The 26,716-nt window shown below is 34.5% G+C and overlaps 1 protein-coding gene across 3 annotated transcripts; it reads right to left on the bottom strand.

The window, feature by feature from the left end:
• Positions 1 to 4,808: 4,808 nt before the first annotated feature.
• LOC110716867 (calcium-transporting ATPase 10, plasma membrane-type-like) lies at positions 4,809 to 26,535 on the bottom strand. Of its 3 annotated transcripts, none has more exons than XM_021895519.1 (35): positions 26,286 to 26,535; positions 25,716 to 25,995; positions 23,124 to 23,240; positions 23,001 to 23,040; positions 22,634 to 22,743; positions 21,710 to 21,841; positions 21,523 to 21,612; positions 18,942 to 19,011; positions 17,946 to 18,016; positions 17,660 to 17,743; positions 17,504 to 17,581; positions 17,347 to 17,418; positions 16,181 to 16,264; positions 15,986 to 16,068; positions 15,790 to 15,898; positions 15,646 to 15,701; positions 14,472 to 14,514; positions 14,310 to 14,393; positions 14,011 to 14,148; positions 13,372 to 13,437; positions 13,200 to 13,298; positions 12,480 to 12,590; positions 11,836 to 12,006; positions 11,176 to 11,235; positions 9,961 to 10,125; positions 9,684 to 9,800; positions 8,806 to 8,904; positions 8,380 to 8,517; positions 8,159 to 8,259; positions 6,973 to 7,018; positions 6,697 to 6,831; positions 6,227 to 6,334; positions 6,033 to 6,124; positions 5,667 to 5,765; positions 4,809 to 5,419 (listed from the first exon to the last, which is right to left on the bottom strand). In XM_021895519.1, coding segments are annotated over exons 2-35 (3,228 nt in total). In that variant the 5' UTR covers positions 25,875 to 25,995; positions 26,286 to 26,535; the 3' UTR covers positions 4,809 to 5,418. The 3 variants fall into 3 exon arrangements, with proteins under 3 accessions (XP_021751211.1, XP_021751210.1, XP_021751209.1); XM_021895518.1 differs by having other exon boundaries at positions 5,662 to 5,765; positions 25,716 to 25,900; XM_021895517.1 differs by having other exon boundaries at positions 5,662 to 5,765; positions 26,286 to 26,534.
• Positions 26,536 to 26,716: the final 181 nt, after the last annotated feature.

Below are 26,716 nucleotides of genomic sequence, written 5' to 3'. Positions count from 1 at the left end.
TTCAAATATTTCAACATATTAAAATGTAAATACAATAATTTGTATACACTACACTAAAAAAAATAATAAACTAACATATGTCTAAATACAATTAGTTACTAACATGCCAAGTATAAACTAAACTAAGAATTTTAGGGTTTATATAGTCTCTAACCTGTAGATCTACACTTGTTATTGACAATCAAACCAAGTAACTCTACAAATCCTACAAAGAATTCAAATTAAAAAAACTTAATTCTTGTTTATACTGTCAATTTTTATAAGAAAATAAATAACAAAAAAAAAGGGGGCAAGACTTACTGGGGCTGCAGAACGACGATAGGCTGGTGGTGGTTCTGGTCGTAGATCGGCGGGAGGCTGGTGGTGGTCCTGGTGGAGTCACGGCTGGTGGTTGTGGTGAAATCCGGTGGTGGCTGTTAACATGGTGGTGGTTAGGGTTTCACGAAAAAAAATGGCGAAGAAACTTACCGGACGGCGGCGTTGGAGCAGCAGGGGACGGCGGCTTCACGGCTGGTGGTTGTGGTGAAACTTGGTGGTGGTTGTTGACATGGTGGTAGTTAGGGTTTTGACGATAAAATTTGACTAAAAATAAATAAATTAACTACACTTACCAATTGCGGCGGCGTAGTTGAGGCGGCTCGGTGGTGGTTGGCGGAACAAACGGCCTGAACTCTCTTTCTCTTCCTCTTTCTCTCTCTTCGTATTTCTGAATCAGGGTGTTGAGCTGCATTGACTTTTTTTTTATTTTGTTGTTAGTTCCAACGGAATTATTTCCCTCGGAATTTACAGCTTCCGACGGAATATTCCGTCGGAAAAAAATTTCCCGATGGAATATTCCGTCGGAAGCAGTAAATTCCCGAGGGAAAAAAAATCCGTCGGAATAATTTCTAGGGATTTTACGTCGCAACTTACCTTTTCCGGCAGAATTTTTTGACAAACCCAAATTCCGTCGAAAAATTCAAATTTTTCGACAGTCCTTCGAAAAACGGCCTATTTCTAGTAGTGTTTGATTAAATAAATATCTGAAATTTATATGAATAATTTAACAATATGAAATAACCAAAATCAATATCAAAACATAATCAAAATCATGCTTTAAATCAATAAAAAAAACTAGAATTAAATTAGGAAAAGAAAAGAGTTTTTTTTTATATAACAATATTGAACCAAAAACAAAAGAGAGAGAAGGTGGGTGACTGCCGGTGGTTGTCGGCTACTGCTGCTGGCCGCCGGTGGTCGGTGGTGGCGCCGGTGGTGGCGTCGGTGGCTGTCGCCCGTGAGGGGGGAGGAAAAGAGGGAGAGAGAGGCGTGTGAAAAGAGAGAAAAAGAGAGGAAAAAGAAGAGAGAAAAAGGAGAGAAAATAGGAGGAAAACTTTTGGGGTTTTTGTGAAATCTGACAATTATGATTTTTTATTGAAAAACCTTAGGATTTTAAAGTATTTATACTTCCCTTTTAAAACAAAAACTCATAATTACAAGACTGTCATTACTAAATCCTACTCCCCCTTAACTTCTTCCTGTGGGGCCAACTTGTTGGGCTCTTAAGTGTCCTCAATTTCCCAACAAGTTGATCCAACTATTTAAATAAGGATGACCCAATTCAGAATATTTTTATTGCCTCAATTAATGACTTATAATATTTTTACACACTTACATAATATTTAAATAATAAATTTCTTTTAAAGTGAAATGAATAATTTTAATTTATAAAATAAATAAAATAAATAATTTATATATAAATATTATAAAATTACGGAGTATTACATTATCGACGTATATCTTAATCTCACTGATCGGAAGCGGCCTCTAGCTAGGCATTTCGATCACTTGACTTCACCGAATAATTAGCTTCGTAATTAATTCTGAACCCTCTATCGGAATAATACACTTGTTCGAAGGACATCATTCCTTTCATAATTTAGAATTTTAATTTGCATATTGTTATTCAAGCCAAACGACAATGCAACAACGAGTGCATAAGCATGTTATTAGAAAGGTAAATAAAATTAGGATTTATCAAATAATTTGGGGGGTTTTTCAATTGTAATTAGGGTATAAAATATATTTGGGATTTGATTCTAGGGTTAATTAGCTGCAAAATTGGTTCTTATTTCACGAATTACTGCCAATTAAGATTGCTATTTGCTATTTTTTTTGGTTTGGCAAAGATCTTGTATTTATGTGCAAGATTTGCAAGTGTGTATATCTAGTTTCCTTGCTCACTTCATGGACCAAGGAGAACCTCCTCTAATGCCGCTAATTTTACTTCGCTTTTGGTCCTCCCCTCTGCGCTATTTCTCTAAGAATAGTGACAAAACCCTATTTTAGGAAGGAAAGAGGGGAGAGAGAGAGATAGAGAGAGAGAGAGAAGAGTGATGAATGTATCAATTGCATTCAATTTGGGTGGGTGAGAGATCAGCTTTGAGGGTTAAACAAGAGAGAGGAAGAAGAAGGAAGAACAAATGTGAAAATCGAGAGAAGAAAAAGGGAAAAACAGGGAAATTAAATAGGGGCAGTTAGTGGGCCCACCATGACGTCATTATAGAGCGGTTGGGAAAAAAGGTGGTAATTTTTTATGTTTGAAGACTTGTTGGTGGTATCTATTACATACTACTTAAAGTAAAACTAATAATGACACTTGGTAACATATCATTAAAAAATTTCCCTCCAAATCTATTTGCTTAAAAAAAAAAAATCATTGTTATAGAAAAAGAAGGTTTGTATCTAATTTATGACTTTTACTTTATATAAATCTAAACTACCTTCCTAACATATCAAATTGCCTATTAAAACCATTTAATTTTTTTATTACTATTTTAATACTATATTATTTATTCATACTTATTAATACTTGGTTAGTCGATTTATTATATTTTATACCTTTCTTTGTAAAGTCATTTTCATTATAATAATTTAACAATCGTGCATTGTACGGGACTTAACCTAGTTTACTAAAATGACTATAATAGTAAGTGGTTATTTTCAAATTTTCCTAATAAAAAGGAAAATTTGAAAAATACCACCATCTATTGTTGCCATTTTGTACAGTACCACCTCAAGTTTTTTTTAATTGTATTTTACCACCTAGTTTTATCAAAAACACTAAAAACTACCACCACTTTACCCCAACCTCCCTAGATGACATCATGGTGGGTCCCAATAACCACCTCCCTTTCGATTTCCCTCTCCCTTCTCCCGATTTTTCCCCTGTTCTTCCCTCTTTCTTCTCTTCTTTCAAATTTTAATTCTTCTGTCGCAATTTAGGGTTAGAATTCTGCAATTACAACTTCCATCGAATTAACAATTCAAAATCGAGGGGAAAATTATGTGTAATTAGGGTTAGTGAAATCAAATTGGGGTTTTCTCAATTGAAATTAGGGTTTTATGAATTGATTAATTGGATGAATAATTGGTTTGTTTTCTCGATTAATTACTAATTACTTAGATTTGGTTTTTGCAAGGATTTGGTATAAGGCTGCAAACCAGTAGCTTTTGGACAATAAGATAAGAAAATTTTCACACAATTAATACATGAAATTGGGGCCAAAACACTAACATGGTAATGGCGATTTTCCAGTAAGGTCAGCCCTCTACTCTAGAAGAATTAAAATTTGAAATAAGAGAAGAAAGATAGAAGAACATGGGAAAAATCGGGAGAAGAGATAGGGAAATTGAAAGGGAGGTGGTTATTGGGACCCACTATGACGTCATCTAGGGAGGTTGGGGTAAGTGGTGGTAGTTTTTAGTGTTTTTGATAAAACTATGTGGTAAAATACAATAAAAAAAATACTTAAGGTGGTATTGTACAAAATGACAACAATAGATGGTGATATTTTTCAAATTTTCCGAATAAAAATGAAAAAAAAAAATTAATATATGTGTATAATTTCTGCATACTTTTCTCTATCTAATTATCATTTTCCTTGCTCATTTAATAACCACTTAATATTTGTAAATTTAGCTTCCCCCAAGTGTAATTTTATACTGTAGTTATCTTGGCTATTCTTAATCGTTTGGACGACAACAACAACACCTTAGTCTCAAAATAAGTTGGGATAGTTCGGAGCGTGTGAAAATTTACTCAAGATTGGTATTCACTGTTATATGAGGTGCAGTTTATGCGGAAGAGAGGATGCATGATGCGTCTATCTATTAATCATTTATTCTTCCAATGTGACTTTTCAAAGGATGTGTGGATTCCAGTCTGAGTTTGCTTGGGGTAAATAGAGCAGTTGGTGATTGGCGCTTGGAGAGTCATATCTAACATTGCTTTAAGAGGAAAGTATTGCAAGGAAGTATTATACAAATCTGTGCTTCATCCTCCTTTATATCAAGTATAACAAATAGGGCTGGCAAACCCTGACCCGACACGAAAACCCGACCCGAACCCGACCCGAAGTTACTGAGAGAGACCCGAACCCGACCTGAACCGAACCCGAACAACCCGAATTCGACCCGATTTGACCCAAATTTCATATTTCATAATAATAATAAGTTTTACACTATTTTTAATAGTTTCTAAGCATAACCCGAAATCGACCCGAAATCTGACCCGAACCCGACCTGCTGACCCGAATTGCCACCCCTAATAACAAACCGTTACAAATTTTCTCTATTATATTGCATAATCAATCATATGAGGACCAAATTTTTTTAAAAAAAATAAATAAAAAATACTTAAAATAAAAAATTAGAATGTCACGCAGCAAATCAGATGAATTTTTTACTCCAAAAAAAAAAAAAAAAAAAAAAAAAAATGGAATAATAACAATGATCATGTTTTAATCGTGCTTCCAAAACCCAGCTAATTGCAGCGAATATTAACACTTTCCGTGGAAACGACATGAGAAATTGTTTCTTGAATCCCAATTTTTGCCATATACCTTTCAATTCCCAGCTATAACAAAAGTTAACTATCCGTGAACACAACACACCAACACCTCGCAATCATGATCAACAACCCAGACAAAATATGTAGTGGTCAGGTGAAAATCATCAATTTAATCTGTGTACAAAAGATTTGGCACCCAAGAAATTAGCAAGAAAATTTCTATCCACAAGTCAGCGCGTATGTTTGTTAGTCGCCAAAAGCAAAAGTGAGCAGAAAATCTGAAGCTATCATCTACTTTCATTGTATAGTATACTGTCATCTGGATGCCCTGTCTTCTCTCCCTAGCCTGAAATTGCACAAGGGCACAAATCAGTAGGTTTGGATAAATGCTATCTCAAGCATCCAGAGACACGAGATCAATATTGGCGATGAACCACCCTCAGGGGCATTTACAAGCATGTTCCAGAATTCCTCAACGCGTATGTTTGTTAGTCGCCAAAAGCAAAAGTGAGCAGAAAATCTGAAGCTATCATCTACTTTCATTGTATAGTATACTGTCATCTGGATGCCCTGTCTTCTCTCCCTAGCCTGAAATTGCACAAGGGCACAAATCAGTAGGTTTGGATAAATGCTATCTCAAGCATCCAGAGACACGAGATCAATATTGGCGATGAACCACCTTCAGGGGCATTTACAAGCATGTTCCAGAATTCCTCAAACGAAATTAGAGATCAAAGCTATGCACTTCTACTCTTTGATAGAATTAGTATATTTTCACAGGCCAAATATTTTTTGTTTGGGGGGGGGGGGGGTGGTGAAGGGAAGAGAACCTTACTAATGACGACTTCTCTGTTGGGACCTTCCGCACTTTAAATAATTGCTTAGAGGAGTTTTCGGTACAGGAATCAACTTCCCCAAGGCAGCAAGAGGCCAACTAGTTCAAGAAAAGATCAGAAGAAGACGTCAGTCAAAAGTTATTTTAGAGCTCATTGTCAAAAGAAAGAGGTAGTGAACCCAAAAATGAAACTATAGGGAGATTAACAAGTTAGCCAATCAATACATGACATAAACATGGCTTATGTTGAAGGAGAAACAGGAGGGGGGAAGCATACAAAGAGAAAAAGCTTATGCCGATGGAGGAGTAGGAAACCAAAAAAGAGTAGACAAAAAAAAAAAAAAAAAAAAAAAAAAAAAATTGTACCTGATAGCACCAATGACAACGCAGACAAGCCACATCTGCCAGTTCAGCCTTACAGTTTTAGCAAACTTGCCAAGGAACTCAACTATCACAATCTGCAATATACGTGACACAACGAAACAAACCCGAAAAGAAAAATTAGAGCTGCACGACTTAAAATAATTAATAGTGCATACACATAATTTCACCAGCTTTACCTGAAGTACTAAAGTTACTGCTATTATTCCCATGAACAATTGATTTTTAATAACTCCGTCAAATATATTGACTTGATCGGGCTTACGAGCATTGAACTCATTGAATATCTGTGCATCATCAAATTGCATCAAAGTCAGTACTTTGGCAACCTAAGTCAATGAATTTATCCAAACACCAAAACAGCACCACAAGAAATCTAAGCATACCCCTCCCCCCCCCCCCCCCCCCAAACCCCTCTTCTCTGAAATTGGCTATTAACTGAACACAACTTTTTTCGTCGAAAGGAGGATTTGATTTATGAAAGAATTTTGTGATGGTATCCCAAGTAATTTTTTTTGTCCTCTGACATTTCATATTCACTAAAATGCTGTAATCATAGATTCATAGGTACTAGAATAGGCTACACTCTGAACAATTGGCCATAAAAGCTGCATTGCATTACAAAAAAGAAATTTCCACTAGCGCTCACCTGACAAAGGACAAATGCATTGAAGATCACTGTATTCTTTACTTGGTTAGCAAGTTCAGTGGTATCATGCCGCAAATGTAAGATATTTCGACCTTGGAAGTTGAGTATAAGCAGAACAATCACTTGATACACAGCCTATTATTTCCAAAAAAAAAAAAAAAAAAAAAAAAAAAAAAAAAAAGACGTGTTATAATATACAATAACATTGAACATAAACCAATTCAACTATAAAGGCTTATCTGAACTTTCTGCAAAAGAACAAAGTAAGAAGCTGACCTGTATCAATAGATTCCTCCACATAATATTTGTTATAAGAGGCTCCCTACAAAAATAGTGTTACAGATTTTTATATTCCAGAATACTCAAAAGACCAAACTTAGATCAATCGCTTGATAACCAGTCAAGAAGTCTTTAATACTAAGGAAAAGAAAGCAACAACGCAAAGTGGTATAGAAGCAATCCCAATAAGAACTTATAGCTATATAATATGATACTATCAGGATACAATAAACATTTTAGTAGTAATATACTAATATTTATGTAAATAAGCAATAGAAGGTGTATTCTGGATCTCAGGCTTCATATAATTTCACACAAAAGCTAGCATAACCTCTCCATATCTTCTTAGATTAGAATCTTCTTTTGAACATCAAAGCATGTAAACGTCTGGCACCTCAAATTTCAATGTCCATTTTTTTTAGATTAGGATCTTTCTTTTGTACATCAATATGCTAATGTACAATCAATTTTTGGTAGCACACCTAGATATTGCAGGAAAAACAAAAAAGTGATACTGTGGATTGATCTCACAATCCAGAATTGCTATTTGTAGATGTGTCAAGTACCCATCACCTAGTCAGAAAAGTTGATTGGTTGTCTAGTGCCAATCTGGTGACTCAATTTTGGTGATAGCGCTCCAACTCTTCTCTTATTCTTTCTGAAATGTCTCACAGTGAACTAGTTTGTTTCTGCGTCTTTCACTTGTTAATCTCAGCCTATAGGTTTGTAAAAACGGGCCCCACTACTCAGAAGGTTTCTCTTATAGATCTAGTTATACAAGAAAATTTGGATTGAATTACCTTTTTTAAAACAAAAAATTTATATCTTTTTATAGTAAAATGTTTCTCTGATTCTTGGATTTCAGAAAATTCCATTTTCCCTGTCTCCACTTCTTATTCCCATTCCAACTGTACCTAGCTCTATACAACCAAACTTATTCATTTACAGGATTGATTTCCCTCCCACTCATACCCTACGATATGGCGCATGTTATGGGTAACAGCTGATAGATACATCAGAATATAGTCAAATTGAAACTTGTTTGCAGAGATCATTCATGATGCAAAGATTGCAAACAAGAGAAGCAAGTATATGGATGGAAAGTATATTTCCTATATCATAACAAATCATATTGAGCAGAATAAACAAACGTATATCCAAAAGTTAAGCTTCCAGTACCAACCTTCGACCAACAGGAGGTCTGTGCATAAGGTGATCTGTAGGTGGTTCTGTAGCCAATGCAAGTGCTCCTAGAGTATCCATTATCAGATTGACCCAGAGAAGCTGCATAATAATATAATATTACTGAAGAGTGAAGACAGTCATGGGACAGATGTTACACAACTCAAGACTAGGAATTCCCGTATCCTTCCAAAGGATAGAAAGAACAGGAGAGACGGCTACCTGTACAGCATTCAATGGAACATCACCAGAGGAAAATGCAGCAACAACATTTATAATGAGGGCAGCCACGTTGACTGTAAGTTGGAACTGAATGAATTTCTGAATGTTTGCATACACAGATCTACCCCATCTAACAACCTGAAAGAGTTTAAAGTATAAATGTTATCTAATCATATACAGCACATAATAATATGAAAAGAAAAAAAAACAAAGTAGATTTTCACTTGAAGAAGCCTCCTAGTAGCAAACATTAAGTTGATAAATATAATCATGTCTTGACTTAAACTTTCAGAATATATACAGCAAGTTTAAGTTGATCGGCATCTCCGCAACATCATTATCTTTCCAGAGACCTCATGCATCATGACCACTAAGTGAAATGAGATTTACTTCTTTCGGTCAACAGACTAACAAGGACCAACCTACCTTAACAACAGAAGCAAAATTATCATCCAGGATGATGATATCGGAGCTTTCTTTTGCCACTTCTGTACCAGCAATACCCATTGCAAGACCAATGTCTGCCTAAAGGGGTAAAAAAGGCAGAATTTCAGTTACACCAAATAAGGAAAGAATTGCAGTTTACTACCAGAATAAATTAATGACAGAAGGTAAGTCAGCAAACGAAAAAAAAAAAAAAGAGGATAGAAAATATCTTAATACACATTTGGCGTTTGGTTGGGGGGTTTAAACAAAGGGAGAGGGAATGAAAGGGAATGAATCCCTTTGTTGTCGTTTGTTAGCGACATTCTTTCATTCCCTTTCCCCTTCTTTATTTTTGGGTTTACCCAAAAGTAGTCCACCCCCATTCCCCCCCCCCCACCTTTACCATTCCCTTTCCCCAACCACCACCATACACACACCCCACCAACCTCGCCGGACTGCAGTCACACCTCGCCGAATGGTCGCCGGCTCTCCCCAACCTTCGCTCCACCTTCGCCGGCTCTCCCCCGACCTCGCTCCACCTTCGCCGGCTCTCCCCCGACCTCACTCCACCTTCGCCGGGTCCCCCGACCTCGCTCCACCTTCGCCGGCTCTCCCCCGACCTCGATCCACCCTCCCCCGACCTCGCTGGTCGCCACCGGAATTCCAAACAACCAAATTCCAGAAAAAAAAAGTCAAAAAATACCCTAAATGGTGGTGCTGTGGTGTTGGTTCTATGGAATCATTCCCTTTGTTTTTTTTTTTAACAAACAACACCCTAAATTTCAAGGGTTTCATTCCATTCTCCTCCATACCCTTTCCCCATTCCATTCCGATTCCACTTTGCAAACCAAACGGCCCCTTATAGGATTATGAAATACCTCATGTAATGCTGGAGCATCATTGGTTCCATCACCAGTGACAGCTACAACATGACCCCTCCTCTTCAAAGCTTGGACAAGCAAAAGTTTGTCATTAGGTGAAGACCTTCCCATAACCTGTACACCAGCAAACGTAGTCAGTTAGTTACTACTGTCGGTCGAACTAACAATTTTATTTTTTAAGAACTTCAATCAAAAGTTAAAAGTTCAATTCTTTCTAAGGAAATCAAGCAGAGCATATAATGATGACATCAGTAAATGAAGTGGAAGTGCGTACGGATATCTTTTCTGCAATCTCTTCTCTCTGAGATTCCGACATGCTACGAAATGACTTTCCCTCAATCAAGTTTGGCTCATTAGCATCTGCATCTGAAGCTAGGATGCCACACTCCAGAGCTATAGCTTTAGCAGTTTGAAGATTGTCACCAGTGACCATGCGCACCTAAAGCAATGAGATCTACACAATTATTATTGGCAAGATAAAAGATTCAGAATCAAAGAAAAAAAAAATGGAGATCAAGTAAACAAAAAAAAAAAAAATCAGAAGTCCCTGCCATTCACACCAATCAGGCTATATGCACCCCTAAAAGTCAATAAAAGCCACACTTTATATGCTGATCTAACTCCCCAAAATTTTGAAAAATGAATATCCTCTAACATTATCTTTTTATGGTTAATAATATTAATATAATTGAAAGTGCAACAACTTCATACAACTGGTTTTTAACGCACAGTGGCTTTTAAAAAAAAAACACCCTAGTTTTTCTCATGTTACTTGGGTCTTGGACTTACTGTATTCTATTCAAGAACTTATGTGGACCTTTAGAATTAAGAAAGGGAAACAACCTTTAGCTTGTTACCTAGGTGGATTATTATGTGGCCAAAAGGCCCAAAACAATGTCAAACTCCTTAAAATTCAATAAAACTCGATACACAACAAATAAATAAATAAATAAATAGTTTAGTTAAAATAACATATATACTTCCACCATTCATTTAGTTGACATATTTTGACTTTAGGGGCTTTGGCCAGTATTCACATAAGTTACTTTGATTTCCTTATGGTGTTTAATGCATAAGAGGGGGTTTTGGGGGAGGGGGGGAGCATAGTCATGTGGGGCCTTATTAGATTCGCCTCAATATATAATTTTTTTATAATTTTCTTATTAATAATTGATGACGTTTGATTGCCATTCGGCGAACATGCCCAAAAAAATGTGTCAACAAAAATGGAACGGAGGAAAATCATCTTTGCTTCCACATGCCAGTAAAAATTGACAGGCCCTAATGCATGTGTTGAATAGTGTGATAGTTTCACCAGTTCAAAAACCTTGGCATAGCCAATAGTAAGCTAATGCAGATGCACAGGGCCAGGGTCAATATTAACTTTGTCATTCTTGATAATTAATTTAATGCAAATTTAGGGGAGGAAAAAAAAAAGGTCATCATTAATTTAGCAGTACTATAAATAATCGCAACTTCAGAAACATACCTTTACGCCAGCAGCCCTGCATAACTCAACGGAATCTCTGACTCCAGGGCGACAAGGATCCTACAAATTAACCATCAAACTGCTTAAATTCTGGTGAAGCATTCTAATGACATTCAACTCCATGTTACCAGCACTAGTTGACATAAACATGAAAAGCACAAAATCAAGTACCAGCAGTATTGAAACACAAAGAGAATAATTAACAGGTAAATAAGAAGCAAAACGTATGCATTTGATGAAGCTAACCTCTCCTAATTACTGTTACTCCAGACACTGTCCCAAATTGAGAGCCACATTTGAATAGACATAGGTCATAGAGTACAGTGTAATTGACTATTTAAAAGACACGGCTAATACAAGTGTTTGCAACAGTATTGTTAAGACAAGACCAAATCTATTAGCTTGCCCCAATATAACAATATAGATTAAGATAGACTTTAAGGACATAGATCTGATTTCCAGCATTGAACTAGTCATAGCTAGCACTGAAAACCTCTTAGTCCGGCAAAAGCAAAAAATAGTGGTTTTACACAGAACACAAATATCCTTCAACAGTGAAAAGAATTGTGATAAAATAAACTATAATTCAACACTGACAAAACTTTTGACACTCATATTAGCTTATGGACAGTTATCCAAGAAATTTAAGAGATCTAATACCTTTATACCAACAATTGCTAGCAAAACCAAATTATCATCTGGCAACGCCCACTGAGATAGTTGCTCTTCATCAGACGGCACTTTATCCAACTCAACTGGTCTATACGCAATGGCAACACAACGAAGACTTTGAACAGCCATCTGTTCAATAGCCTTCTTATAAAATGCCAACTGCAAAAAAATAGATAGGCAATTAGAACCACACATCATGAAATGACTACGTATGAGTGCATGCACACCTACCCTAATGCCAATTTTATGTATTGTCAAACAAATATTACCCTAAACTACGCAGGAATTTCAGTCATCTAAAAATAAGCCCAGAATCCTATACAGTTGACAAGGGGGCATAAAGTAATTACTACTAGCCTCAATCAGAACAGAGATAAAAATTTGCCCAATTATACAGATTTGCACACTATTGTGTACACTAGAAAGTCGGAAGAAAAGAGGGAAAAAACAGAAGGAAAGAACGAAAATTCTTCAGCCCAATAGATTCAGCCAGCATACAAGATCAGAAGAGGGGGAAGGGAAAATGAAAATTATGTGTTCAAGATTGAAAGAGTTCAAGGCACCACTAAATGATTAATTAGGATTACACGTAAAGCAAAACATATACTATGGCACCACATTTTCTTCTTCACCTTATGCTCATCTAGTGAAGCCACGGAGTCATTATCATCCAAGTAACTGGTGCACGAAGCAAGGACAATTTCAGCAGCCCCCTTCCAATGTACATGGACTTCAGAACCAGGCTGCAAATAACATCAAATGAAAAACATTACAAAAAGAATAAAGAAAAAAAAAAAGAATAATAAGAGAATGGTGAAAATAGCCATCTGATCAAGCACGCACTCTCACTACATTTTAGTTAATATTGTAGAATAGGCAAACAGAAAGAGAGAGACCAGGGTCGAACATTACCTAAGATTCAATTGAGCAGGCTGAGGCATGTCAATTTCATATAATAACCTAAAACTAAAGACCGTTAAACTAATAATTAGCTCATGCCATCTGTTTATTTAACAGGATTAGGAATCTCAACATTCACCTAATTGCTTTTTTATACTAATAACTAGCATTTACCACTAAAGTGTAGTGCATAACTTATTCAAGCAATTAAATAAAATTTTGGGGTACTTAACCTAGAAATGTTTGCCATCATTTAACAATTACTAGCATTTACCACTAACATATACTGCATAACTTATTAGGACACATTTTCGAGAAATTGGGTTGTATTTTGGTGTAGCTTATCTGAGAATTACTTGCCATCATTTTTAACAACAGAAAAACCATTTAGCAAACAAAAACAGGAAATTGCAAAAGAACTGGGTTGAACTAAGATTCTGTCACAAACTTACTGTTTTAACTGCAACACCTCCCCGTTTTTTCTCAGAGTTGAAAGGAAATGCATGGATGATCGTAGACTCTGCTCTTTTAGCATCAAAATTCATTCCGAGCTGAAAATTTCAGGTTAATAATGTTGAAGAATAATAATATCAACTTCCAATACCAATATCGCAATTTAAGTACCTTAACTGCCCATGAAAGGATGGCCTTTTCTGTTGGTGATCCAGAGATTTCAACATCCCCTCCACCCTGCATTTTAACAAAAAAGTGACACGGCCAAAGCTTAGTGCTTCCAATTTTAAAGATAATAACTATTACTAACGTTAATTATTTTTTCCTAGGGCACTACTAAACAACATTTCAGCTATTGTAAGAGAGGTAAGACTCCAGATTCGACAGCAGCGAGTAATTCTGTTGACCTCAGCATGGAAAACAAGAGGACAAGATGTATAACGGAATATCAACAATAGCAGATAAACATATTTAGCATACCAATTTCGCAACTATTACAAACACTAGACAACAGAAAGTACGCCATGTCATAGATTAAATAATATATACATATATATATACTTCCTCCGTATTAGATGCATCACTTTCTATATATGGAAGTTTCAGTTTAGATGCATCACTTTCCCTTTTAGTCAATAAATTTTCTCTATCTCTCTCATATCACATGGGTCCTCTTTATTTTTTCTCTCTATCTCTCGGAGTTCGCAATTTTAAAAGTGATGCATCTAATAATAAACAAAGTGTGTGTGTGTGTGTGTGTGTGTGTATAGAGAGAGAGAGAGATTGAAGGTTATAGCTGATCTAGCTAACCTCAGGCAGAAAAACACAGCCAGTAGTATTCTGCGCAATACCCTCGATGAGTAAAGAGGACAACTTAGGAGACAATAATGAACCATCATTTGGCTGATCAATTTTCTTCTCATTAGCATAAACCTCCACGACAGTCATCTGCAATGATTTAGACAGAAATATGAGATGTATGGTAATGCCCATTTCAATAAGACACTATAACAAATACACTACAAGCTTACTCATCCCATAAACAATTAACAGTTAAACACAAGGCACAGCAATAACAACTTATGATGCTTGAATGATCAAAGCCTTGCCTGATTCAGGGTCAACGTTCCAGTTTTGTCACTACATATTGTAGTCGCAGAACCCATGGTTTCACAAGCCGAAAGCCTTCGTACCTGTAGGAGAATAAGACTTGATCATTTCACAACATCATCAAATCCACAATTAATACCTAATAAAGCCTGATTACATACCAAAGCCTTGTCCCTCATCATTTTTCTCATCGAGTATGCAAGCCTGCAAAAGGCATCATGAAAAGAATCAGCAATGAGAAGGATATAAAAATAAACTACTGTTCTCTTCACCTTATTTTTGCTAAATTGAAATTATTTTAACTTAACTGAAATAATTTTTACTGAACTGAAATTATTTTTACTGATTATTATAATTTGAAGGTGAAGAGAACAGAGCATAACAGAATAAATGTCCAGAAATACAGTTGTATGATAGGTGCAATATTGAACCAAACAATATGAAAAAGTAATATGAAAAATTCAAAATATATAAGCTATATCAAACATAGCTTGACAGCAGTAGACGCAGAAAAGAAAAGAGCGATCTTTCTTCTTGGACAAATTATGTCAAGTCAATTCCCTCTTTTCCAAACTAACAATCAACTGTTTCCTTTTGCCACCTTATGGGGTAAGGGTGGATAAAAGGGACAACATTGCCATAATGGAAATCCCAGATATGGCCATTTACAATGCAGAATGAATCTCAGGATGCACACCCCTCTAGCACAGAGTATCCTGTCGTACATTTAAAATTAATGCTCTTTTGGCCCAAGCCCAACCCAGATCATATTAACACATAGGTGATAGGTGCCCTCATATATGAACCAACCCCCTCTGCATAGCTTTTTTCAATACTCATACCAAAAAAAAGGGGACCAAATAATCTCTTCACACTAAATTTTTTAATATTGAAAAGGCCTACAACTTAAGTGATGATCTCTGTCAAAACTGACTCACTTGTATTCACAGATTGTCATATCATCTAACATTATAAGACTTAAGTTACTCTGAGTTCAAAATTGTGTCGGATACAGGTGTGCGCTCAAGTGTTAAACTTGGGTTTTTTACATCAAGACTCCCAGTGGTTCTGCTTTAAAATGAAGTAGGACTCTATTAGTGTTTACCCATGTCGTAGAATCCAACACCGGTATATGAGATAAAAAGAAGATTCGGGGTAAAATGATTATGGCCCATGAAAGCAGTTATAAATGGAAAAAGAAGGCAAGCAAAAAGGTATATATCACCAAAAGAGCCTCTAACAATTATAACATTACAGAGATGTTCAATTCCTTGTATTGGAGTCCACATAAGAAAACCCAAATGAATGAAGAATTGAAGAGGATAGTAGACATACGTTAAAGTGACAGCTAAAGGAAGACCTTCAGGCACAGCAACAACCACAATAGTCACCTGGAATGTCAAGAAGTTATAATACCCACATTATTGACAACATATGTATCAAAATCAAAAAAAATATATGCATGAAAGTTGTACATACAGCAACAGTGACAATCTTGACGACTCCTTCTATAGCATGTTTTGCACTTGTCTTTCCTTTCTGAAACTGTGGAGTTCCATTAGCATCTTCTGTATGACCAGTAAAGTACCTAAACAAGGACATATATTACTTTTACTATTGTTGTGTTGCTTTAGCCAGAGGATAGAATGTACAATTGAGAACTGAATCATCTTACCTAGCAAGAAGGACAACTAAAACAACAAAGGCCACAGTTAAACCAGCAATACCAATAAAAGTCGCAAGGCCATTGAGACGCACCTGTGACAGATAAAAATATTTTTTTAAAAAACAGGATTGAAGGAAAAAAAGGACAACCAGAAAAAGACCTACAGATCTGTTGATGGCAACATATATGTAATAAAGAACTTACCTGCAATGGTGTTTCTTCACCAGTGTCTTCTGAAATACTGGCCATCAGCATACCCCATTCCGTATTTACACCCACACTTGTGACCTGAAACCAATTGTACACTTCAGACACATCCTTTCAAACCGAGATCCCATACCAAGGGTCTAAAATAATTTATAACTAGAATCACAATAAAAACAGTTGTGAGCTACAAGACCTTTAAAATACAATTTGAGATGTCTCAACAGCTCATATGAGCCCTCTTAATCCAGGGCATAATAACATGTGCAATTAGGCTTTGGGAATGACAACAAGAAACTTAAGCTATAATGGGAAGGCATAAACAGCATACTCATTTGAATCCTGGATATATAGAAGTAAGATGGGCTACAATAATGGAAGGTGCACTAACAATTTACAAATCACGTGAAAATTTCAAACAGTTGTCGGAAACCCTCATATCAATCTTTGAACAGAAAAAACTATGACTTCTCCCACATTTCAGATCATTACTAGTCAAGAATTCCACCACTCAACTACTCAAGTATTGCCAGGAATGACCACCATTCATAGCAGATGCTTTCCCCACATTATAATCTCATAATACCTTCACAATCCCTAATTTCTCCTTGGATTGGATGCCGAAACGTGCACCTTCATGTTTTATCTGTATTCCCAGGAACTGGAATTTTGCTGATTACCAAGGACATGAAGAGGTACAATACATCAACTAATCTAAGGAGAAATTTATGTTGGAAGCATTCAAATGCACATCACGTCATGATCAGATACTCAACAACCTGATATAAATTTGTGGTAAACAACCTCTTTCAGCAATCTCAGCTCACAATGAAATTCAACTTATACAAAAAAAATACTCTCTGTTTAATATCAGCTGTCCCAGTCCTCGTTCCAAAAGATGAAACCAATAATTAAAGAAACTTGCAGAGTCATGAACAAATTACAGAAAGCGATAGAGAATCCTAGAAACTAAAATAATCACTTGGGATGAAAAGAGCATAATTTTTACTTCACCACACCAACATAATTCAAATGTCAGGAATGTATAGCAAAATGCATCATCAAAAATAGCAATAACGATGAAATATATTCATAATTTAAACAGAAGGCTGTTGTCCAAGTTAAGTCTCAGTACAGATTTAAAACTATACGGGTTCAAAATTTACCAGCATAGTTCCATAGCCATCAGCTACTTTGCAGCCAGACATTAAGAAGGGTGATTTTGTATCCTTGGTAATCTGCAGAAGTCCAGTTCAAACAGTACAAAATTTAGAACAAGGTTTAGTGGATAGTATCAAGGACTACTAACAGGAAGATGCTTACAATCTTGCTCTCTCCAGTCATACTTGACTCATCAATTGCAAGAGATTGACCAGATATTAGCACTCCATCAGCAGGCACCTACAGATAATTCAAGTCAATAAGCATACACTTGAAACAAACTAGCAAGAATAAAGAGAAAAATAATAACATATTCACCTGATCACCAATTTTAAGAGGTATGACATCTCCAACTACAATGTCAAAGATTGAAATCTCCACCCTTCTACCCCCTCTGATAACCTGTGGGAAAATATATTAGAGACGACTAACACTTAACAACAACATTAAGGAAATTATGTTTCAAGCATACAACAATAATTTAATGGTGCATGCATGAAAGGGGAAAAAGTCCAATGAGGCTACTCCTACTTGAGTTGCTTATAATAAATATGGTAGAAAGTAATAAATATGGTAGAAAGAAAATGTTCAGGTATTTAAATACCTCCAGGTGTATATTCCTTTTTTCATCGTTCAGATTCTGAAACTGGAGAGATTGTCTGTAATCACTGACGGCTGCAAGATATTAAAAATAAAAATGAAATAAAAAAATTTAAAAAAAAATTATATATATATATATATATAAAAAAAAAAAAAAAAAAACGAAGTTCAAAGTCCCTTAGAATTAGTAACACAACATAGGATTGAAAAACAGCTATATATAAATTATATTGCATATATACAGGTTCCAATGACATAAAACCAAAAATAGTAAAAAACTTCTCAGCAGATACAGATTAAAATAAAATAAATACAGGGCAAAAGCAAAAAACTCAACATCAATTTTGAAAACCGCTCCTATTTCCTAGCATTTCCACAATTTCCATTTCCAATATTCACTCATCACAAGGTATAACAACGTGCATGCAACCCTCTTTACCCCCACCCGTTGCAAAGGTTTCTTCGAGGCATTGGAGTGATGTTGTTGATGATGTCATCACTAGCATTTAATATTCATATAAACCTTGTGCAATCCAAATTTGTATTTTATTATGACTTTAATACATTCAATAATGTTGGTTATCTTTCGCCTCAATTTTTATTTTATATTCTTGCAATCGGTTACTAACTCCATGATTTATGCACTCTTAGCACAAGATCTGCATCAGCCTACCCCTTGTATCATTAAAACTGCTAACATAGTTTCATCTTTTACATGACATGTTTCTCTCATTGATCAACACTTAATTACAACAGCATGTTCCTCCTAAAAGTACATTATAAAAAATAGTTCATTTGATAAGATCACTATCATAGGGGAAGTATGGGGTTGGATCATCTGACTTGGTAATGGCCCACCCCTTGTCAGCGTATATATATATATAACATAAACTTGCCATCACTCTTATCAAGACTGCCAGCTCGCAGAAAATAAAAACAATTGCAATTTATTAAATAAATTATTGACATCCTTGATTCTTGACAAGAAAACTATATATACCTGTAACAACAATAACAAGGAAAACTGCAAAGAGAATGCTACCACCATCATACCATCCTTGTTTGATTCCCTGTAGCACAACAAAATTGGTAATCACCCAAATGATTAAGAAAAAGAAAAGGGGGGAAAAAAACTTAAAAAAAAATAAAATAATTATAATCAGCTATAACTAGCATAAAAATTTCAAAGATAAATTTAAATCTCGAAAGTGAGCTAAGCTTTACATCTTAGAAAATAATAAGAGAGTAAATTAAAAAATAAATGACCGCTGCATTGCATAAGAAATACTAGCCCTATATACAATGAGAGACACATATGGCAATAAATGACCGACGCATATGGCAATTTATATTATTTACTTCAACAATTTATTCAATTCTGTCACCCATATACAATGAGAGACACATATTATAAAAATTGGAAAATATGTAATTCAGAGGTTCACAAAACATTTTTTCCTATTGAAAAATAGGTAAGTGCACAAGATTGTTATTTACCTTTCTAATAATTGAAAGTTCGAGCATCGGGTTTAGTGTCCATCTCAGTTGCATCTTTTATAGAGGTTTCATACTCTAATTTAATGTTAAGCATGTGATGTATGATAAACAATGAAATCCCTTTGTTATTCTACAAGATTGGTAATTAATTAAATTATTTTTTAAAGAATGTATAAGAACTGAAATGATAAGTTTTAATTAGGAAAGTCACAATTATGTAATTACGGAGACTGTAACTGTTGTAATTTATTATTTTATTTTTATTTTTTGAGTTTTCCTTAGGCTTATATATTTTTGGAAGATTTTAAGTTGTGACAAAATGGGTAATTTTAATATTCTTATTAAAAACACATTATTACGCAAAATTGCGATTTTTTAAATTTTTTTCTTAGCACTTAGGGGCATTTTGGGAAGTCCATAATTTGGACACAACCTTTTACTCTCCCTCCCCCTTCACTATATAATAAATATTTGTAAACAGCCTATATTTAGTTGTTTTTTCTTATAGAGACAACTATCTATTTTCATGTTTTTTATTCAGGATTACCGGTTAGACAAATAAACTCAATATTCCCTTCCCTTAACTAATTTCACTCCCTGGCTTCAAATAAAAACCAAATTTCACTCCCATAATTATGTTTTTCCTATCTTTAAAATTTCTATATATTCCATTCAATCAATCAATCAAAGCCTTAATCCCATAATTTCTATATATTCCATTGAAATTCCAAAATTTACTCACTTAAAATCCAATATCTTTGAGCATTCAAAGAGTGAATTTATTACTTAGGGGGCCCACAATAGTTTGGAACAATGTTCGATTATATATATTCCCTCCATTCCCAAAAGTTCAACTCAATTTCTATAGACTCTTGTTTCTAGGAGAGTATGTGAAAAATGAGTGGGCGTAAGAAAAAGGTGGATAAAGTTTGAAGGAGTAAAAGGTGGGTAAGTGTAAAAAAAAAGGTAGATGAAATACGAGAGAGTGGGTGGAAAGGGGTAACTAGTGTGGGATAAGAGGGGCAAGGTAGTAAAAGAGGTATGCCAAAAAAGGAACAGAGTGAAAGTGAGTCTGAACTTTCTAAAACACCCCAAAATGGAAAGTGAGTACTTTAGAGAACAAAGAGGGACTTCATATCAGTAACAATTACCCCAAACTATAAACTCTAATCCGAAGCTGAGTAATAATAGTAAGTGACGAATAAAACAGAAGTTAAAACCTCCCTAGGCCTTCAATTCATTACCTTTAAGATTCAACGAAACATGTAAGAGAAAAGAAGCACGCACCCTCTAAGTTTACCACCCTACCACTAATGGACAAGCAAACCGGAACCAACCGAATCATTGTAGCAAACCCTCCCTTTACTCAATAGATAGAGTTATTTGACAGCATGAAAATTTAAGAAAAGTTCCTAATATACATTGAGTTATAAAATTAACTACCGAATACCATATCTTTATTGGTTATTATAGCACTACCTGTTAGCAAATAATTGGGCCTCGTTAACTGAATTTGATAATCGTAGACAACATTTGGTACTGGTCAATAGTTGGTAGACAACAAAGCTTTAAAAAACTTAATCCTGATCTTGAGATTATATATAGTGGCTATGAGCATATGGAAATTTACATCAATCCCAACCTCCAATTGATAGGATTTATAAGCACAATAAAAATAAATCACACCCAAAATAAAATAACTATAATCCACAAACGGATCTCCCATTTATTAATGATAAAAAAAAAAAAAAAAAAAAAAAAATGTGTCAGTTAAAATTTTAAAAACCAAAGAGCATTTCTCTTTAGCCTGAACACTTGAAAGAAACACTGCAGGACTGCCTAAACGGAAAATTCATTAAAAAAGAAAAAAAAAATATAAAAAAAATAGGCACGCTAATTCGAAACAATAGCTCTTGGGATTCATAACCCCAATATTACCTTAAAGCAATTGTAGTCAAGGTATTGGAAAAATATAATATAGCTTATGCACTTAAGAATAACAGAACCATATAGATCAATACTCCTTTTCCTAAACTCTATTTAATTAACAATAAACTGACAAAATGTAAATGCTTCAGACTCACCTCTGATGTAATACCGAGAGCCAAAGATGCCACGGCAGCTACCATCAATATTATTAAAGTCAAATCTTGACAAGCCTCCCAAAGGAACCGCTAAACCAAGTAAGAAAAATAAGAGGATAAGTCACATCACATATACATCCGTCATTAAAGAAATCAAATTAATGCTCCTCAAAACAGCAAAACTAACCCAAAAACTTCGCCCCTTCTTTCGAGGATAAGTGTTTGTTCCATATACATTTTTCCTTTGCAGAATATCTTCATCACTTCCTGGAATCCCCTTCTCTAAATTTGTTTTAAGCTTTTCAGCTAATTGAGTTACCTAAAGTTTAATACATATAATGCATGTCAAAATAAATATTTACAGCATTGAAAACCAATTAAAAGCTTTATACACAACCAGACGACAGAAATAATTGATAAAAAAAAACCGAAAAAAAAAAAAAAAAAAAAAAAAACTAAATCCTTAATCTGCTTAACTGATTGATAATTCGAAGATAAAATTCTTTATAGCTGCATGAGCATGTATCTTATCCTCAGTAAATTTATACAGAACGCCCTCAACAACCATAATTACTACACCCTCTGATCTTCATATTCTTTCCATAATCCTTTGACACATTTGCCAATGCAAATCTTAAATCGTTAATATCTCTCTAATTACATAAGCTTGATATTCTGAAAGTACTCATTGAGACGAATCAAACAGACCCCACTTGACCATATTTTTTCTTTATATATTGGAAATAATTTAGAAGATTCTCTTAAATTGTGAATAGTGTTTAGATTCCAAATGGAAAAAACATTTAGGATCGGAGGGAGTAACTGACTAAAATCTTAGGCTAAGGTGTACAATTTGGCACTGGAAACCAACCTCAAGCCATCATTAGTTGTTGAGTTTCATTAGGTTGCAAAGAAGCCTTTTCCTTTTAGAATATCTACCAAACATTGTTTGTTTAAGATGAATTTAAAGGGTAGTTTCAAATCTTTTAAGAGTTCTGATCAAAATACATACATAGATCACTTGCAGCATATTAAGCATAGCCTGCAATAACTGATATTTAACTATAGTTTAAACCAATCAGATATAAAATTTGAATACTAACAAACTTACCCCACCCAACTGCTGTAGAACAGATAAATCATGTTCTTTTGACATAGCAGCAAGTTCATCTGGCTTAATTCCATAATCACCATGTGGAACATCAGGATACTCTTGGGTTACTGAGAAAAGCAAAACGTAGGGTGAGATAATAAACAAAACACAGAATGCTGTCCGTAAATGGCACCACAAGCCACTAAGCCAAAAATGCTATGCAGGTTATGAGCACAACTCAGCAAGATAAGGAAAATAGATATATACCACCAAAAAATGCATTGTTCATGACAAGCAAAGTAAACCTTGACATAGTTGCCAATGCAAATCTATGAAAATAAAATGACAAAAAAATAAATAAATAAATAAATAAATAAAATTTTACCCTTTTCTCTCTCAGCAGCTTCTTTAAACAGATTGGCAGCCTAAGACAGTAGCAAATAAAAATGAATAAACAGCTATTAATGGCATAATAGAAATGAAAAGTCCCCAAAGTTCAAATACATACCCGTACAACTTGAGCATGCGTTCTGATCTTCCTTATTATTTCTTTTTTCTCTTCTTCCTTCTTTAAGTCCAATGTATAACGGAATCTTCGAGAAGCATTTAGAACAAGGGCTGCTTGCTGGGGGAAAACAATATTTAATCAGCTATTCAGCTCAAAATATTTACCATGGTCAAAAATTAAATGCAGTTATAATTGCAGCATCTGGGACCAATAGATTCTGTTCACATGTAACTATTACATGACCTTCTTAAGTCTCTAAAACACCTTCCACTAATCAGCTCAACTATACGTACCCAACAAATTCAATTAGGATAGAATCAAGCTATGATATATAGATTTGGATGTATAAGACTCACACATGAACATAAACTGAATCCCAAGTTTATGGCAAGAAAAAATGGAAAATGCTTAACTAGAAGATGCTGGATATGGTTACGAGCATACAACATTGTTTTAGGGACATGACAAAAAGATATTGTCCAATGATATACAACTACTTGCTCCGTATTATGTAGGCAAGTATTTAATTATCCTTTTTTGCCCATAGTAGAAGTATTCAAGTGCCTACGCAAATTTAGGGTATTACGTTAAAATCTTGAGCATCATAGCACACAAGATTGTGCGTGAAACAATCTTGCTCAACAATTTAACTTGCCAATTTGATATTCATGCTACATTCCACTCATGCTAGAAGTTGTTTCTACAGTGTAAAAATAATTTGTAAGAAAAAAAATATATCTGTCTAACTTTGATAGTAAGCCTCCCTCAATGCACAATTCTATTCAAACCATTGACATAAGTTTGAAGTTACTGAAATTTTAATTGAATTGTTTAAAAATGTTGAATAGCATGGAGACTACATCGAGTCTTTTTATTAAACTACATAGCATTTGAAGTCTTGTTTTGGGAGCACCAAACAATGTGCACTCATTGAAGTATCTCTGATAAATTTAATTTAATTTTAGCAGCTAAGAATGTAATAGCATAGTGTACTTTAAAAATATGTGTTTTGTTTAATAAAACTCTAAGATACATCTATAATACTCTTGATCCATCCCTAATAAAAGCATCAGTTATCCTAATCATAGTTGAGTTGATTAATGTTGAATAAAAAAAATGATGAAACTGAGAATACTTTATTGTTTTTAAGGGATGTTACAGGATATATAATTTGGTTATAGAGGCTTTATTGAACAAAAGTGAATAAAAAAATAAAATGATAGGATGATGAACTCCCACCCAATTGAGGGATAGGACTTTTATTTTGAGGACAAGCAATTTAAATGAAATGGGGTTTTCATTTAGGGACAAAGGGAGAACCATTGTTTGTAAGGAATGGATGGCAATAACCTATCACCCTCAAAATACTTTGTTCAACTCCGAATGCTGCTAGCTACACTGCTCACATTTTTAGTGTACAATGAAATTTGCTTTGGTATGATAGCTCTTCCTCCAAACGAGTGAACCAATACCCTCATATCCTCAACTAAAACTTGTAATGCCTAAAAGATGTAAGCTCTAGCCACCAAGACAGAATAATCAAATCAAAGTAACTAACATGTAGGCAGCAGGCAACCCAAATATGGTTAAAGGAATCAAGCACTAATCCACAACTTATGGCTAAATCAACATTACAAAACTACAAGTAGTCGTGTACTCAGTATAAAATATGTAGCGGGTGTAATTAATAAGTGCCCATGGCTTGTAAATTTTGGGAGTTTTTTTTTTTTTTTTTCTATTTACATGTTAAGGATATGGGTATTGTAGGGAATAAATAAGCATAGTTGAATAAAGCAGTGGCAAACTTGTAAATAATCGCAATGTTTTTTCTGTTAATACGGAGTATTTATTTTTAGATATACAACGGCTTGTGATTTTATATGCAACATTTATCTTCATGAGAAGCCCCATTGGCAATTTACAAAACACATCCTAAAATATTCATCAAATTTATAAAAATACCACATGATATACCTTTGCCCATCTATGACAATTATGTACTCGGAGGACACCCTCGTATTGTATTTTACTTTTAGTTTTATTTCGGTAAGACTACGACCTTACTGACCGACAACTCTCACAAGTCATTCTGTCCAGCTTGACCTGAGAGGCCAAGGAAGGTAAAGGAATCCCCCACTTCTTATATCACCAAAATCACTAACAGAGTAACAGGAACCCCAAAATACAAAAATTAGTAACAAAAATATTATTTTAAAAAAAAAAAAAAAAATACAAGTAAAACCTAAAAATCCATCCACTACTTTCCCTTTTCTATCAATCTGAATACAAATTACTTGCCTACCCAGATTTTATAATCAAAATACCACAATGCAGTCCACCCTAAATCCCAATATTCTCACAATACCTAGATTACAAACCCCCTAAATCTCATCTATAACAAACACCCTACAAAAATACATTCCCCAAATTACAAAAAAACCCATCAAAAATACTTCCAAAAAAAATAAACCCATCAACAAATTAACATCAAAAATCACAAAATAAATACAAAAATTACAATAAATAATAAAAAAATTATAAACAAAAATTCAAAATACATAACAAAAAAAATTAAAAAAAAAATAAACATACCCTCCATCTTTTGAGGCGTTCAATAGGAGCATTCTTAGTAGTAGTAATATCAAAAGGACTAAAACCGCCGTCATCATCAGAGAAATCGCCTCGACTGCTCCCATCTCTCTCCAAATCCTTTTGCCGGCGATACGGCGAACCTTTGAACTCAACTTCCATATTTTAATGATATCTTTTTGATTTACCTTCGCAGGAGAGATGACACTCAATTTTTCTAAGATTTCGAACCAACTTTTTACTGCATTTCTTACAATTATACTCAATTTTCTCTCCTACCCAACTTTCAGAAGAAGGAGATTGTATTAGCAAGTTTTTAAGCAAAGATTTTGCAATTTAAGCATAGAAATTATATAAGATTTATAAATAATAATACAGTATAAAGTTTAGATATATAAATTTAATATGGTAGGAAGATTTTGAATCAAAATCTTTGGAATAAATTCCTTATTACTTTAAATTTTTTTTTTTTTTGGGAAATTCCTTGTTGATTACTTCACTGAAGCAAAAAGAGAAAAAAGTTGAAGAAATAATTGTATAAATAAATAATCAAAGGAGAGAAAGAATGAATACCAGAAATCTGTATGTTTCTTTACTTTTTTTTTTCTTCCTGGCTTTTTCTCTGGCAATGTTCACACACTCTGGGGGTGATGACTAGAAACTGGGAAGTTTCGAGGAAGGTTCAAAGTGAGTTATTCATATTTATTGTTGTTGATTTCGTTTTCCTTCTTTCTTTTCAACAGTTTTTTCTGTTTTTAATAATATAAGCTCGTTACCGTCTTACCGACTGGGATACTCGTATTGTATTGTACTCTCTTGGTCCTTTATTGTTTGTCATACGAAGTAAGTTTTAAATGAGGTCAATTGGTCATTTTGAATATTGTTCAATTTTCATGCATGGTAAGATTCCTAACGTATCCCATAATATACTAACACCTTTATACACACTCTATATAGAGATAGGTACACCTTACACCTGTATGTAAATGCAATAAATCTTGGTT

This window comes from Chenopodium quinoa, unplaced genomic scaffold, assembly GCF_001683475.1.
Source record: "Chenopodium quinoa cultivar QQ74 unplaced genomic scaffold, ASM168347v1, whole genome shotgun sequence".
Taxonomy (NCBI): Eukaryota; Viridiplantae; Streptophyta; class Magnoliopsida; order Caryophyllales; family Amaranthaceae; genus Chenopodium; species Chenopodium quinoa.
The sequence above is the reverse complement of the archived record's forward strand: the minus strand, read 5'-3'. Positions and strand labels throughout refer to the sequence as shown.

Excerpts from the sequence above, each read along its gene's own strand:
- LOC110716867 (XM_021895519.1), bottom strand. The coding sequence starts at position 25,874 with ATGGAAGTTGAGTTCAAAGGTTCGCCGTATCGCCGGCAAAAGGATTTG. Across the intron at positions 12,007-12,479 it reads CTTCACTAGATGAGCATAAG|TTGGCATTTTATAAGAAGGC; the intron begins GTGAAGAAGAAA and ends ATTTTTTTGCAG. Across the intron at positions 11,236-11,835 it reads TAGCAATTGTTGGTATAAAG|GATCCTTGTCGCCCTGGAGT; the intron begins GTATTAGATCTC and ends GTTAATTTGTAG.